Here is a 16967-nt window from a genome sequence, read left to right on the forward strand (position 1 = left end):
TGTCTTATATTTTGTTATAGAGGGAGTAGTATGTAGATTTTTCCTGTTAAATGCTAAGTCCGTTTACTCTCTGAGCTAAAAAGTTGCTGGAGTTGGGTCCTACACTCACCATATGAACATATATCTTCAAGCTCAACCACCCAATTTAGTGATTATACATTTTGTGGTCAAGATGTCTTGTGCATGTACATTTAGATTTAATCTAGCCACAAGAAAATGTTTGAATTTTGCTTGCTCTATTGTGTAGCTGGACATTCTTGTTACCGTAAGTTCATATGGCCCTGTTTAATTCAATTACTTTTGCAGGTACCCATAAAATGGAGAAAAGATCGTGATATAGTGTGGAATGCAAATATTGCTCACACTGACCTTGCAAAACAAAGTCAGACCGGAACTGGATGATTGATGCAGGCGAACAAAATTAAGTTTCGAGGTACACATATTTGAGCACCATGCCCTCCCGAGCTTCACATATTTTTTACTGTTCGCTTTACTTTTGTGATTCATCTCTTCTACTACTGACAGATGCTAAACATAAAGGATAACATTATAAACATTTTGGGAGACAAATTAAAAAATAAGTGAAGTAAAATACACTATTCAGAAACAAACTTAGCTATAAAAACATATTAGTAACCCGCCTCGCATCCATCTTTGGTAGTTTCTCTTGCGCTCTCGTAGTTGCTTAGCAAGATTTACCCACTCCCATCAAGATCCAAATGGGGTTAAGTTCTCCGAGCTCACTAATTTTGTAGTCAATTTCAGTGCAAAAACAGGTAAACTATGTGACCCAATCACTATTAGGAAAAGGTCTGCTAGTGGCGCACCTGTTTTGCCTACTAATGACGCACTACAGGTGCGCCACTAGCAGTGCGCCATTAGTACATCACACGGTGCGCCATTACTATCTGACTTAGTAATGGCGCACCACATAGAAGTGCGACATTACTAACATTTTTTTCAAAAAAAAATTAGAAATATTTTTTTCAATTTTTTTTTCGTTTTTCTTAATCTCGGGTCACTATGGCTTAATCTCGGGTCAATATGCTTAATCTCAAGTCAAATCGCACTCCGTGGTCAAACTTCCCGAAAGGTCACCCATCCTCACACTACTCCAGCCTAAGCAGGCTTAACTTCAGAGTTCTATCCAACCCCAGCACCAGCTCACTTATCAGGCACTTGTTGATATATCTAGCATATCAATCCTATTAAACCTTGTTGATGTCTAGGACTTTGTTCATGTTCATGAGTGTGATGAAATTTTGAAAAAATATTTCAAACTTCCGTTCATATTACGTATCATATTTTGAACATTTTTTCCAAAAAGAAAATTTGAAACTAATTTTTTTTCTGTTAGGAGTGGCGCACCTAGCAAATGGTGCGCCACTAGTAAGTTTGAATTTTTTTCCATTTCCCCCCCTCGAGATCTTAAAAGTCTCGTATCTTTTTTCTATTAGGTTTTTTGGGATTCTAAAAATGTTCAACGGGGTTCCCCGATTGAATTCGGGTGTATCTTTTCGAGTAGAAGATTTTTCATATAAAAAACTTTTTAATCCGAGTTCGTATGCAAAAGTTATGCCTATTTTACAAATGCTAGAGAGATTTTGCAAATAAAGTCGAAATTCATATTTGTAAATTTTCCCAACAACTAGACCACATATCACATGGGAAACTTATTTTATTTATTTTTTTTAACATTTCCATCATTTTCTTTTATTTTTTCTAAAACTAAAAAGGCGGTCCACCCGGGGGTGCATTCGGTGAAATTTTTGGGCAGAGTTAGTAATGGCGCACCACACCCACGATGCGCCATTACTAACTTTGAAAAAAAATAAAAAAATTGTTAGTGGTGGTGCACCGAGGGTGTGGTGCGCCATTACTAGTTTTAACTAGTAATGGCGCACTGTCCCCTGATGCGCCATTACTAGTTTTGAAAAAAAAAATATTAGTAGTGGCGCACCGAGGGTGTGGTGCGCCATTACTAGTTGAACTAGTAATGGAACTAGTAATGGCGCACTATCCCCTGATGCGCCATTACTAGTTTTGAAAAAAAAATAAAAAAATTATTAGTAGTGGCGCATCCTGGATGTGGTGCGCCATTAGTATTTGGACACTAATGGCGTACCAACACATGGTGCGCCATTAGTATATAGTAGTGGCGCACCACATGTGTGGTGCGCCATTAGTGTCCATATTATCTATAGCCCTTTCCTAGTAGTGAATGCGATAAACCATAAGCAATCATGTGCAATTATCTGGCACTAGAGACATTTGGGAATGATGATCAATATTAGAGATATCACGTAGAGGAGGTCGGCGTAGATTTGGCACGTCCATATCTTCAAGTATCATGGTCTGTCGGGGACGTCACAATGAGAAGAATAGATTATCCAAATGTAAGATTGAAATGTGAGACACAGCGATAATGATAACCCACAAGTATAGGGGATCGCAACAGTTTTCGAGGGTAGAGTATTCAACCCAAATTTATTGATTCGACACAAGGGGAGCCAAAGAATATTCTCAAGTATTAGCAGTTGAGTTGTCAATTCAACCACACCTGGATAACTTAGTATCTGCAGCAAAGTATTTAGTAGCAAAATAATGTGGAAGTAACGGTAACAGTAGCAAAAGTAATATTTTTGGGTTTTGTAGTGATTGTAACAGTAGCAACGGAAAAGTAAATAAGCGAAGAACAATATATAAAAAGCTCGTAGGCATTGGATCGGTGATGGAAAATTATGCCGGATGCGGTTCATCATGTAACAGTCATAACATAGGGTGACACGGAACTAGCTAGCTCCAATTCATCAATGTAATGTAGGCATGTATTCCGAATATAGTCATACGTGCTTATGGAAAAAACTTGCATGACATCTTTTGTCCTACCCTCCCGTGGCAGCGGGGTCCTAGCGGAAACTAAGGGATATTAAGGCCTCCTTTTAATAGAGTACCGGACCAAAGCGTTAACACGTAGTGAATACATGAACTCCTCAAACTACGGTCATCACCGGGAGTGGTCCCGATTATTGTCACTTTGGGGTTGCCGGATCATAACACATTGTAGGTGACTATAGACTTGCAAGATAGGATCAAGAACTCACATATATTCATGAAAACATAATAGGTTCAGATCTGAAATCATGGCACTCGGGCCCTAGTGACAAGCATTAAGCATAGCAAAGTCATAGCAACATCAATCTCAGAACATAGTGGATACTAGGGATCAAACCCTAATAAAACTAACTTGATTACATGATAAATCTCATCCAACCCATCATCGTCCAGCAAGCCTACGATGGAATTACTCACGCACGGCGGTGAGCATCATGAAATTGGTGATGGAGGATGGTTGATGATGACGACGACAACGGATTCCCCTCTCCGGAGCCCTGAAAGGACTCCAGATCAGCCCTCCCGAGAGGTTTAGGGCTTGGCGGCGGCTCCGTATCGTAAAACGCGATGAATCCTTCTCCCTGATTTTTTTCTTTCCGAACACAAATATATGGAGTTGGAGTTGAGGCCGGTGGAGCAACTGGGGGCCCACGAGGCGGGGGGCGCCCCCCCCACCCTCGTGGACAGGTGGAGGCCCCCCTGACGTGGATTCTTCTTCCAGTATTTTTATTATTTTCCAAAAATAAGTTGGAGTTTCAGGTCATTCCGAGAACTTTTGTTTCTGCACATAAATAACACCATGGCAATTCTGCTGAAAACAGTGTCAGTCCGGGTTAGTTCAATTCAAATCATGCAAGTTAGAGTCTAAAATAAGGGCAAAAGTGTTTGGAAAAGTAGATACGACGGAGACGTATCAGACAACAGCGTTGTAAAGACAAATCCTACTTTAGTCCCTGACAAAGGGCATCCTACTCGCGCCCCTGCCGCTGATAAGTACCTTTTTTCTCTCCACTTTATCGCTCACAATCCTTAAATTTTCCTAACAATGGACCAAATTGTGCTGGTTTAAATTCAAAGTAGTATAAGAAACCCGCGGCTACATATTTTGTTAGACCTTGCTTTGACCAAATAGAGTACTGACCAAATTGACGTTTAGCTCACTGACCAAATAGAGTCCTGACTATAGAACTTGCTTTGACCACATTAATGGGCCACATGCAGAAGTTCAAATGGTAATCTCACACTGGTTTATGCCGGCTCCCATAAGCACAAATTATTTCATATGAAAGACGGATCATGTAATACCATTTGAACTTTGTGGTACATCTGTGGCATAAACCAGTGTGAGATTATTGGGAGCCGGCATTGAAGCATCACTGGACCCATCTGATGTGTTGGTGCCCCCCTCGTAGTCTGCTAGGTATGATTGATCACATATAAAACATGTGATTTATACAAAAAGTATGTTTGATGATATTTACACAGAATTATACCTGGACCCATTGAGTAACTATCGTCAAGATTGTCAGCTAAGGGTATATTCTCTGTGTTGTATTCATCAACATTTGCCCCATCCATATGGCCCGCAACACATCAAAGTACCCACATTGTGAGAAGGGCAATGATGTTAGCCATGTACAGCTAAATCTGATAGCCTAGCATGTACCTGCAGGTACATCTGTCGCCTTTGTATCTTGAGTTGCCTTGCTTTTTGAATTCCCCATACGTACCTATCAATTGTCAGCTCCATGAGACCAAAAGATCATTGCTAGATATATGAACCAAATTAAAGTTGTACCTTATTACATGCTATTTGTATCAAATTAAACTACAAACAGACATGATAGAATGAATGTGTATTACTTCCTGATACAGTTTTGGTACTATCATCATTTTGTAGACTTATCAGATTGAGCATGGATCAAGTGGACAAATGGCAGATGGAGTGACGAAGATTGCAGTTATTGCCAAGAGGCCACCTCCAGATAATTATTCCGAGGTTGTAAAATGTTGTTCACAACTTTTTATATCCACATTACAACTCTCGTGCACTCTGCAGCATGCAAGTTGTTCACAACTTTGCTTTTCAGGATGATGACACGAACGTCCATATGAATCTGGATTAGCAAACAATCAAGCTACGAACAAGTTTGGAGATGGACAACCTGAGGTATATACTCTGCTCGCTCCTGCTATCTTGCCACCTTCCAGGGATCCATGACTTGCTTCTCGTGGAAGCTCATATGGAAGAATTGGGCACCGCCAAGAGTGAAGTTTTTCCAGTGGTTGGCCAACCACGGCCGATCGCTTGGCTAGACGCGGTATCCAGCACCAGCCATGATGCCCGCTCTGTGACCAGGCTCCCGAAACGATGCGCCACCTCCTCTTGGAGTGCCCCTTCGCCAGGCAGACTTGGCATGAAATCCTATCCTGGCTACGGATGACCACTCCAGGCCCAAGCCACGAAAATTCACTCATGGACTGGTGGTTGCAGGCCAAGCAAAAGACGCCAACACTGATGCGTAAGGGCCTAGCCTCCATTGCTCTGTTGACACCATAGAAGATCTGGAAGCAGCGCAACAAATGCATCTTCGAGGGCGCCTAGCCCCTGGTTCAGGTCCTGGCCTCGATGATCAAAGAGGAAGCCGAGTAGTGGGCAAGAGCGGGCGCCCACGGCCTACGCGTCATTCTGCCTCCCACCTGGGACGCGCACTAGTTTCACTGACCCTCATTTGTAATTGACCTCCTAGGAGGAATGTATCAAAACTCCACCTTTTCAATGCACAAGCTGAAGGCCACCTTCATCACGACCTGAACCGACATGTACAAGGTCATCGCCGGCAAGCACCTCGTCGAGGACCACCGCAACACATTTACAAACCTGGCACTGTCGTCGCTGTTATCCATGGCCGAGCTAGACCGGCCCAAGGTCATGAATCGCAAGGTCATGTCTAGCACATCAGCCGTTATCCATGGTCGAGCTAGACCGGCCCAAGGTCATGAATCACAAGGTCGTGTCTAGCACATCAGTGTCCAACGAATGTACGCACCGTGAAAAATTGATGTGGCGTTCAATGGATCCACAACGATGGCGGCGACGCCTCGTTTAGGACCTCGGCGCTGACTTCTCGATGACCCCTCGGCGCCTGGTTTCCGTCGATGTAGCGAATAGATCGGCGGCGTTTCAGGTATCCGCGATGGCGGCGTTGGCGTTGGCGTTTCAGGGATCCGTGATGGCGGCGGTGGTGTGGTTCCTGTCGCTGTAGCGAACAGATCGAGGGCAGTTTTTTTTTCTTTTTGCGTGCGAGATCAGTTTCCGTGGCCATGGAAAGATCTGTTTTGAATATAGATTGATAGATTGATTAGATTAGATGGATACATTAGGAGTAGAGATGTTTGATGAGGGAGGCACCATTAGCGAATTTGTTCAGTAAAAAAAATCTTTACCGCCTAACAAATCGGCGCATGAAAAGCTGTCAAAACAAACCGGCCCATCAAAAGGCTGAGCAGCATTCGCGCCGACGCGCGCCCTCTTCAGTACTCAGCCTTTTCAGCCACCACGACCCGCGACCACCTCCATGCCTCCGCGCCTCCTGTTCCGCCGCCTCCTCTCCACCGCCGTCGCAGCTCCCGCTCCGGAGGCCGCCGCCGCCTCCGCTGCCGCGCCGAGGCCCACCGACCCGGCGCTGCTCGTCCGCCTCTGCACGATCCTCTACCAGCAGCAGAACGCCCCGGACGCCGCCCTGCAGCGCCGCCTCTCCGCGCTCCCCCTCCCTTCCGCCCCCGCCGACCTCCGCGAGCTCTTCCTCCAGGCGTCCGCGCGGTTCCCGCTCTCCTGGCGCCCCGTGCAGCGCCTCCTCGCGCACCTCACCGCCCGCCACGGCTTCGCGCACTCCCCCGCCACCGCCGCGCGCTTCCTCGACGTCCTCGCCAAGTCCAGCAACGTCGACCTGCTCCACTCCACGCTGCTCGCCCTCCCGACCGTCCTCCTCTCCGACGCGGCCCTCCGCGCCGCCGTCCGCGGCCTCGCCCCCGCCCGCGAGGTCGGCAAGGTCTCCGCCCTCCTCACCCTCTTCCCCGACGCACAGCGCCCCCGCGTGCTCGCCTTCGTCGTCGACGTCGTTTGCTCCGTATGCAAGCTGCCCGACGTGGCAGAGAAGGTGGTCAAGCAAGCCGAGCACCGGTACGGCCTCGCGCGCTGCGGCAGGTGCTGCGAGCTGCTGGTCGTCGCGTACTGCCGCGCGGGGATGTTTGCCGACGCGTGCAGTTTGTGGAACGGGATGGAGAAGCGCGGGATCGAGCCCGGCGCTGCGGCATACGAAGAGATCGTGGTGACGCTGTTCAAGAACAACCGTATCCCTGACGCCATGAAGGTGTTCGACGGAATGCGGAGGAGGGGATTGTCTGCCGGCGGTGGTGGCGCGTGCTACCACGCGGTGGTTTCGTGGCTGTGCAAGGAAGGAAGGACCTGGTCGGCGTTCATGGTGCTGGCCGAAATGGTTAAGAGAGGGGTGGAGGTGGACGGAGAGGTGCTTGGGGATTTGGTGTATGGGCTCTTGGCGAGACGGAGGGTGAGGGAAGGGTACAGTGTTTTCCATGGTGTCAAAGAGAAGGATATTGCACTGTACCATGGGTTGATGAAGGGTTTGGTGAGGATCAAGCGAGCTGGGGAGGCGACTGAGGTGTTTAGGGAGATGGTTACCAGTGGGTGCGAGCCAAACATGCACACCTACATCATGTTGCTTCAGGGGCACTTGGGGAAGAGGGGCAGGAAGGGCAGGGATCCATTGGTGAATTTTGAGAGCATCTTCGTCGGCGGATTGGTGAAAGCGGGGAGGACACTGGAGGCCACTAAGTTTGTGGAGAGGACAATGTGGGGTGGAGTGGATGTGCCGAGGTTTGACTATAATAAGTTCTTGCACTACTTCTCGAATGAGGAGGGAGTAGCGATGTTTGAGGAGGTTGGAAGGAGGTTGAGGGAAACAGGTCATGTTGATCTTGGGGACATCTTTCTAACCTATGGCGAGAGGATGGCCACAAGGGATAGGAGGAGGAGAGCGATGAATGGGCGTTTGACAGCAGTTGAAGATTATAGTTGCTTATCATCATCTCAGGAGTCAGAAGCTAGGAGCGTGTGATGTGTATTACGTATCATAGGAGTGTCAAATACAGTACAGTTTTGAGGAACAAACAAATATTTTGTGCTTGCATTTGTCTTGCCTCTTGCTTCCATTCTCTTTGGACTTCTGGTAGTATGTGTATTTTTTTCGAGTGTCTTGGTAAGTCTTTCAGGAATTAGGAGGATACACGGTTCACCTTCAGCCCTCTCTTAACCATTTCATTTGAACATTCGAATGGCGCATGTAAGTTCAAATGACTTTTATATCTTAGCAATTTTTGTGATTTTATTTGATTCCGACTTTTAGATGCTTCTTGAAAACAGAATCTTTTAGTGAGCAGTCTTTCTTGAAATAAGAATGTTGCAAGTTAAATTTCTGCACATACATACATTATTTGTGGTAAATAATCACCTATAAATTGTTGAAATAACCACTCAAAAGATTTTCCTAACCTAACAATAACATACATAGTTGAAACAACCATCCTAAAGGCCTAAACAAAAATTTTAGGCATAAAAAAGGCATCCATGAGTAGCATTTAAAGTTGACATGAATGACGCTTGGATTCAAACATAAGTTACATAACGCCTTGATTTATGTTATTTTACTGGCATTCTTTATACTGATGGTTTTTTCTTTTCAATTTCGAGATAAGGTAATGTATCTAATTAGGAAAATTACACACGATGAACGACACCTTCGAAGTCTGACAATGTGAATCCGACATATCCTGAAAGGCTCCTTCAGCTGCTGCTCCATTTGAATTATGGGGCAGCAAGACAACGACATATCATTGAAAAGTCATAAGATTCTTTGATGGCAGCAATGGCTGATTCAATGGTCATTGGTTCCATGACTCAAATGACCTGTTGTTATCATCATGATGTATGATTGGATAAATAATTGAGGGGCAAGATTGAGCGAGCCAGCTGCCTCCATGTGGTGAAATCTCATAGCCTACAAGTGAAACCATCGCTTGGTTATCAAGTAATCAACCAAAAGCACACTGGTAAGAAGTCTCATTCATTAAGGTGGCATGCGTATCCATCTAAATGACTTCACGGTTCATATCTTAGCATTTTTTTGTGTGATTCTCTCTGGTTCAGATTTTCAGATCCTTCTTCAAAACAGAACATCTGAATGAGCAGTCTTTTTTTTAATAAGAATGTTGCACGTTAATTTCTGCACCCACATAAATTACTTTTGGTAAATAATCACCTACAAGTTGTTGAAATAACCACTTGAAAGATAAAAAACCACCCCTAAAGGTCTAAAAAGTTTTTAGGCATGACGTAAACAAAGGCTTCAGTGAGTAGCATTTAAAGTTGATGTGAATGGCACTTGGATTCAAACATAACCGCCTTGATTTATGCTATTTAACTGACATTTGTTTATACCAGTGGTTTGTTCTTATCAGTTTTGATTTAAGATGATGTACCTAATTTTGAGGTAAGATGGTGTACCATTCAAGTCAGACAACGTGAATTGGACATTTCCTGGAAGCTGCTCCGGCCTTTGAACCATTGGGCAGTAATAAGACAGCGACATATCATTGAAAAGTCATAAGATGCTTGTGTGGACTATATTGGTATACGTGTGTGGCCTGGACTCTTCGCTTGGAGGATGGTGATGAGCATTTCCTGTGCCCCCCACATACATTGCCCAGCCCCATTCAAACAGACAAGAGCAGAAACTCTTATCCTCCTTTTGGTACTTGGTAGAGAGATGGAGCATCCTGTTGTTAGCGCTGGTGGGGGTGCCATTAACATACTAGTATGTAAGCTGGGTACGGTGCTCATCCAAGAAGCACAGCTCCTTGGAGGCATCCGAGGCGAGCTGCAGTACATGAAGGATGAGCTTGAGAGCATGACATCATTCCTGCAGGACCTTGCTGAGGGGGGAAACCGCAGGAAGCAGGTTAAGATTTGGATGAAACAGGTGCGAGAGGTCGCGTATGATGTTGAGGATTGCGTTGATGAGTTTACATATCACCTTGGCAGCACCACGAGTGGTTCTGGCCTTGCCGGACTCTTCCACAGATGCATCCGTTTCCTGCAAACTGTCAGGGTGCGGCGTCAGATTGCGAAACAAATCCAAGAACTGAAAGCGCGCGCTACAAGTATCAGCGACCGAAACTCAAGGTACTTGCATTTGCCTTCCTTATATAAAGTTCTTATGCGTCTTGGCATTTACCCTATGATTTCCGTCTAAATGAAACATGGTAAATGTGGTAGCTCTGTAGCAGGACTGGAGGAAGTATAGATTATGTGTTCTGGTGTTGTGATAAAAACTGAAAAGATTCATAACTTGCAACTATTGGATTAAATTTTGTCAATACTACCTGTGTCCCAAAATAGATGACATTGTTAAGCATGTCGGCAAACTTTCTCTATCTTGACAACTAACTAAGGAAAAAAATGTTCAGATTAGTTGAGTAAAATTGACCATTGGATATGTCATGAAAAAAAATCACAATATACATCATTTACTTACATATTTATAAAGAACAAAATGGCCAAAGTTGCTCCTTACAGGTTGTGCAAAGTCACAAACATTATCTATTTTGTATGCGAGAGAGTGAACTTTAGATGAGAGTAATTCAGCCTTCGAAGCTTTATAGCTACAATGTGTTTTTGCTGTAAAAAACATGAAAGTTCTTTCCTCTTTCCCGTCTACTATGTATGAGCTGTAGCAATAACTTACAAACTCTTCTCGTAGGTATGGTGGTAATCATCTCATTTCTGGAGCAGAAGGAAACACACTTGCTGCACAACCAGCACCATCTTATATTACTTCTCTGGATATTCGTACCCCCGCACTCTTCCCAGAGATAACGGAACTTGTGGGCATTGAAGCGCATCAAAGTAATCTTGTGAATTGGTTGGTGGATGAAAACGTACAACAATTACTGGTGCTACCTATATTCGGCTTTGGTGGTTTGGGGAAGACAACTCTTGCTATGACGACATATCAGACAGCTAGTGCAAGTTTCCAGTGCCGAGCTTTTGTAACTGTATCCCAGAAATTTGATGTGAAGAGTCTCATAAGGGACATTCTTCGTCAGATTATTCGACCATTAAATCAAAATGGTCCAGCACCAGCAGTAGACCCACTCAAAGGCATGGAAGAATGGAACGTGGGACAGCTTGCAGATATGCTAAGGCAGCATCTAGAAGATAAGAGGTATCTTATTGTTCTCGATGATATTTGGAGCATGTCAGCTTGGGAAGGTATTCGATTTTGCTTGCCTAACTCACATACTGGAAGCAGAGTAATTGTTACCACAAGAATGAAAACTGTAGCAAAAGCCTGCTGCCTCCATGAGTATGACAGAAATTACGAAATTGAACCACTCAGTGGTAGTGAATCTAGCGAGTTATTTTTCAAGAGAATATTTGGTAACAGGGAAAATTGCCCAGCTGCCTTAAAAAACATTTCAGAGAGGATCCTGGGAAAGTGTGGTGGTATACCCTTGGCCATAGTCAGCATTGCAGGTCTTTTGGCTAGCACACCCTTGTACAGTTATGATCGCTGGGAGAAGATCTACAACTCTCTTGGCTTGGAGCTGGAAACCAGTCCCTGGCTTGAAAAACTGAAGAAAATTCTTGAGCTTAGTTATAATGACCTTCCATACCATTTGAAAACTTGTTTCTTATATTTAAGCACCTACCCTGAGGATTATAAGATCAGAAGGAAAAGTTTATTGAGACGATGGATAGCAGAACGCTCTGTGACAGTGAAGCGTGGATTAAGTGCCTTGGAGGTGTCTGAAAAATATTTCAATGAATTACTCAACAGGAGTATGGTTCTTCCAATTGAAATGAGCTTTGATGGGAAGGTCAAGACCTTTCGAGTTCATGATATAATGCTAGAGATCATTGTTTCAAAATCAATTGAAGAGAATTTCGTCACTTTGGTAGGTCAACAGTCTACTTTAGCTCCTCAAGAGAAGATTCGGCGGCTATCCATTCATGGAGGAAGTTACCAAAACATTGCCACAAGCAAATTGTTAAGCCATGTCCGATCATTGAGTATATTTTTTTCGAGAAAACGCAGGGGACCCATGCGTTTCATTCCATTGAAAAGAGAGAGTTTGTAATTACAATCCTCCTAGGAGGCGGTTTCAGACAGAAAGTAGATGCTAGTGCACATCCCATGAGGTGGGCAGCACGACTCTAAGGCCAGCAGCGCCAGCAGTGGCCCAGAGCCTGGCTTCGGCCTTGATCCTACTCACTAAGGCGTGAACGGACGGTTGCACGCGGTCGAAGATGCAGTCGTTTCGGTGTTTCCAAAGCATCCAGGATGTCAGAAGCGTCGCGGATGCCAGCCCCTTGCGCATCAGCTGGGGGGTGTCTTGCCTGGCGTTGAGCCACCAATCGAGCAGGGAGCTGTCATTGGCCGGCGCTCGGCAGGTCATGCGCATCCAGGAAAGGATCTCGTGCCAGACCTGCCGCGAGAAGGGGCGAGCTAGCAGGAGGTGCTGCATCGTCTCCGGGGCCTGGTCGCACAAGGGGCACGCCGTGTGGTGCTGAAGCCCATGTCGATCGAGGCGGTCAGCCGTCCAGCAGCGGTCAAGGCTGACAAGCCAGAGAAAGAATTTCACTTTTGGCGGCGCCCAACTCTTCCAAGTGAGCTTCCAGTGGTTGCAGGCGATTGATCCGTGGAAGGATGCGAGGTAGGTGGATTTAGCAGTGTAGGTGCTGGCTTCAGTCCACTTCCAAATCAGCTTGTCAGGCTCGGCGGAGAGGGCAATACCCTCGAGGAGTCGCCAAAGCAACAAGTACTGGCCGATCTCGTGAACTCCCAGGACGCCGTGGATCTCGCGCGCCCAGAGATGGGCCTGCAGGCCCTCAGCGACCGTCCTATTCTTCCTTCGCCGTTTTGGGATGCAGGCGTGCAGCAAGGGTGCAATCTCGCGAACGGAGCGTCCATTGATCCACCGGTCCTCCCAAAATTTGGTGTTGTGGCCGTTCCCAATGGATGTGTGGGTGCTGGCGAAGAAGAAGGCCTGCTCCTCAGCAGAGAACTGGAGGTCGAGACCAGCCCAAGCACGGCGCTCGTCGGTTTTGCTGAACCAGAGCCAACGGGTCCTGAGCGCCATGCCGGTGCGCTCCAGATCGTGCACGCCCAGTCCGCCGAGGGTCCTGGGGCGCGCGACGCGACGCCAGTTAACGTGGCAGTGGCCTCCCTTGGCCTCGGCGCGCCCGGCCCAAAGGAACCCACGCTGGATACGCTCAAGCATGCGGAGGATCCTCTTTGGGGGCGCCAACACAAGCAGCTGGTGCAGCGGGATCGCGCTGAGCACCGATTTCACCAGCGCGAGCCGGCCTGCTCGGTTCATGAGCCAAGCCTTCCAGGTGGGCAGTCTGCCCGCCACTCTGTCGACGAGGGGTAGCAGCTGCGCGGTGGTGGGGCGTCGAATGGTGAGCGGGATGCCGAGGTAGGTGATGGGGAGCTTGACGATTGGGCAGCCCAGGCTCTCGACGACGGGCAGTACAGTGTCATCTTCGCAGCGGATGAGCGTGGCGGTGCTCTTGGGGAAGTTGACGCGGAGTCCGGATACCCGGCCAAAAAGCTGCAGGATTGCCTTCACGGCCTCGATGTCGTCCGGCTGCGGGTGACAGAAGAGGACCACATCATCCGCATAAAGCGAGATGGGGGGGATCGGTCTGGAGGGGTGCAGCCGGCGTATGATCCCGAGCTCGGTGACATGCTTGAACAGGCGACCAAGGGTGTCTACAGCCAAGACGAACAGTTGCGGCGACATGGGGTCCCCTTGGCGCAGGCCTTGGCGGTGCCAAATTGGGGGGCCGGGGCTTCCATTGAGCAGCACCTTGGTGCTAGCAGAAGACAAGAGGATCGCCAGCCACTCAAGGAATCTATCCCCGAAGCCGTATTGCTTCAGCACCTCGAAGAGGAAAGGCCAGGATATCGAGTCGAATGCCCTCGCGAGATCAAGCTTCAGCATTACGCGCGGTGCTCCCAGCTGGTGCAGAAGGCGAGCAGATTGGCGCACCAGGACGAAGTTGTCGTGGAGGCTGCGTCCAGGGATGAAGGTGTTCTGGTTGTTGCTGACGAGGGCGTCGAGTCTCGGCGCGAGGCGGAGCGACAGCACCTTGGCGAAGACTTTTGGAACCAGGTGGATGAGGCTGATCGGCCGATAGTCCCGTAGGCAGCTCGCATCGGCACGCTTGGGGAGCAGGGAGAGCAGGGCCTGGTTCAGACGTGCGAACCCGCGCCCCCGCATGTCGTAGAGCTGCTGGAAGACGACGGCGAAGTCGGCCTTGACCGTGGGCCAGCAGGCGCGTAGGAATTCGGCAGTGAAGCCGTCGGGCCCTGGTGCCTTGCGTGCCGGCAGCCGCTTCACGGCGTTCCAAATCTCCTCGTCGTCGAAGGGCGCATCCAGCTCGAGGAGGTACGGAGATGGGGTGATCAGCTGCGAGAGGTCCAGAATGCAGTCACGGCCGGCCTCGGTGCCCAACAGCTCGTCAAAGTGCACGAAGGCGGCGGAGGCCATGTCGGCATGGTCGGTGAGCGTGTGGTCGCCAACGTTGAGGCTATGCACCCAATTCTTCTGGCGGCGATAGGAGCATTGAGTATATTTGCTGATGGAGAAATGTTACAGTTTGCTTGGATAAAACTTCTTAGAATATTAGACTTAGAAGGTTCTGGGTTTGCCAGGAATGGAGATATTAGAAATATATGTAAACTGTTTCAGTTGGAATATCTCAGTCTCCGGAATACATATGTCACTGAGCTTCCTGTGCAAATAGGAAACCTCAAAATGTTGGAGACACTTGATGTCAGGGACACAGCCATAAAGCATTTGCCTCCACACATTACCAATCTGCCAAATTTGTCAAACCTACTTGGAGGGAGAAGAGTTTATAACTACAGTGGTTTGTCTCCCATTTCCAATTTTTGGGGAATGCACATCCCTAACAAGCTTGGCAATTTGAAAATGCTTACAACCCTTGCACAGATAGAGATCACAGACTCTACTTCCTGTTACATATCTGAATTGGGGAAGCTTTCACAGTTGAGGAAGCTAGGGGTAATGATGTTTGTTCACGACGACATGAACTGGATGTACTTGATCACCGCCATTGCAAAACTGAGCAGTTGCCTTCAGTTGCTGCTGATTTGGCGACCAGACGGAGTAATGAATTTCAGGATTCTTGATACACTATCCAGGCCACCAATGTTTCTAAAAAGCATAAACTTCCGAGGTAAGTTGGGACGGCTACCAGAATGGATTGGTTTGCTGGCTAATCTAACTGAGTTGACCCTTCGCGCCACTGAATTGGAATCTGAGGAGTGAGGAGCACCTGAAAGTTATCTCTCAGTTACCAAGCCTGCTCTAGCTCAGGTTGCATCACAGTGCATACACCGCGTTCTCTGCGTCAGAGTTCCCAAGTCTCAAACTGCTCACCATTCATCTCGCTGTATACCAGGCATTGAACCTGAGGTTTGAGGAAGGGGCTGCGCCTAAGCTCCATAGGCTGGAGCTATCTTTCTTTGAAAATGCTTCCATCCGGCAGCCTTCAGGTATCAATTTTCTTGCAAATCGTCAGGAGGTCTTGGTCCACGCCGATCCATGCCGCAACTCGGAAGCTATGGTGCACTATTTGAGGAATGAAGCTAGGAGGAATCCCAACCAACCTATTGTCACTTTCAAGGCGAAACAATGGAAGTCAGCACGGATGGGTCCAGCAATAGATTACAGAGGAAACATCTGGTTTTTATAATACGGGCACCGCTGAACACGGGTGAGCTATACTCTGGACAAGATTCAGAATTTCTGACGCTTCAATATTTGGTCAGTCGGGTCTCAAGTGCCAATAGTCAAATTATTTTGTTATTTTTGTTTCTGGTGATCTGTACAGATATGTGGACATCAAGGATGAGTTGTTGAGACAGTTTACCGTCCTTTTCTTTTCCAATGGATAAGAGATTTGCAGTGTTACTGAGCATTCTTTGTGGGCGACTTACTGTCCTAGAGTCGATATTTCGATGGCTTCGGTCTCTGCTACCTGGTCGTGAATACATAGTATGTTTTTGGGTTAGCATCACTCTGGAAATCTTGCAACGTCATTGTATTTTACCTGAAAAGAAACATCACACTTTGGTTGCAAATTTGTAACGTTATCTTTTACAGCAGCAAATTTGTAATGTTGCTATTCGTTGTGTGTACGTTCTTACAATGCTTCAGTTGCCCTGTCTGCCATGTAGAGAAGCCACCACTGCTTACAATGCTTCAGTTGCTCTGTCTGCAATGTAGAGAAGCCACCACTGCGGGGGTTTTACTGCTGTGGTAGTGTGGTGTCAACTGTTGGTCGATCAGCCGATGACTGTGTTAAAATCCCCTCTGCGTGCTCTGCGCATCGCCGAGTTCAGTATAGAAACTCTGTAAGCTGTTGGATTCCGCTCCGCAGTTTATCAGTGAAGAAGTCATATAGAGAAGTTCGTGGAGAGGACAATTTGGGGTGGAGTGGATGTTCTGAGGTTTGATTACAGTAAGTTCTTGCGCTACTTCTGTAATGAGGAGGGGGTGACGATGTTTGAGGAAGTTGGAAGATGACCGAGGGAAACAAGGCTTGTTGATCTTGGTGACATCTTTCTAACCTACGGCGAGAGGATGGCCACAAGGGATAGGAGGGGAGTGATGAATGGACATTTGACAGCTGTTCATGATTACAATTGCTTATCATCGTCTCATAGTCAGAAGCTGGGAGCTTCTGAAGTGTGATATCACAGAAGTTGTAGATGATGTAATTTGGAGTAATAGAGAAATACTTATTGCTCTTTGGTCTTGGTATAAGTGTCTTTTTGCTAATACAAAGCGGGGGAAACCCTTTTTCGGTAAGTGTCTTTTTGCGGCATGGTTTGAGGACTTGTTCTAGTTAATTATAGGTTCTGGATATAGATGGGATAATGCTATTTTTGTTCAAA

At 47.0% G+C, this 16967-nt stretch overlaps 2 protein-coding genes and 1 pseudogene across 2 annotated transcripts; all 3 read left to right on the top strand.

Annotated features, from left to right (window-relative positions):
- Positions 1 to 6095: 6095 nt before the first annotated feature.
- LOC109768817 (putative pentatricopeptide repeat-containing protein At1g26500) lies at positions 6096 to 8318 on the top strand. The gene has a single exon (XM_020327543.4). The coding sequence runs from the start codon at positions 6474 to 6476 to the stop codon at positions 8031 to 8033; it is 1560 nt and encodes a 519-aa protein (XP_020183132.1). The 5' UTR covers positions 6096 to 6473; the 3' UTR covers positions 8034 to 8318.
- Positions 8319 to 8991: 673 nt separating this feature from the next.
- On the top strand, positions 8992 to 14769 carry LOC109768803 (disease resistance protein Pik-2-like). The gene is made up of 2 exons (XM_073508228.1): positions 8992 to 10156; positions 10734 to 14769. Exons 1-2 carry the CDS (start codon positions 9639 to 9641, stop codon positions 12112 to 12114), a joined length of 1899 nt encoding a protein of 632 aa, XP_073364329.1. The 5' UTR covers positions 8992 to 9638; the 3' UTR covers positions 12115 to 14769.
- LOC141020541 (disease resistance protein PIK6-NP-like) lies at positions 14539 to 16881 on the top strand (annotated as a pseudogene).
- Positions 16882 to 16967: the final 86 nt, after the last annotated feature.

The sequence above is a fragment of the Aegilops tauschii genome, chromosome 2 (genome assembly GCF_002575655.3).
Source record: "Aegilops tauschii subsp. strangulata cultivar AL8/78 chromosome 2, Aet v6.0, whole genome shotgun sequence".
Lineage (NCBI taxonomy): Eukaryota > Viridiplantae > Streptophyta > Magnoliopsida > Poales > Poaceae > Aegilops > Aegilops tauschii.

Bases quoted from the DNA above. Each gene is read 5' to 3' on its own strand.
- LOC109768817 (XM_020327543.4), top strand. From the start codon at position 6,474: ATGCCTCCGCGCCTCCTGTTCCGCCGCCTCCTCTCCACCGCCGTCGCA.
- LOC109768803 (XM_073508228.1), top strand. From the start codon at position 9,639: ATGGTGATGAGCATTTCCTGTGCCCCCCACATACATTGCCCAGCCCCA. The intron at 10,157-10,733 runs GTACTTGCATTT...CTCTTCTCGTAG, and splicing joins ATCAGCGACCGAAACTCAAG to GTATGGTGGTAATCATCTCA.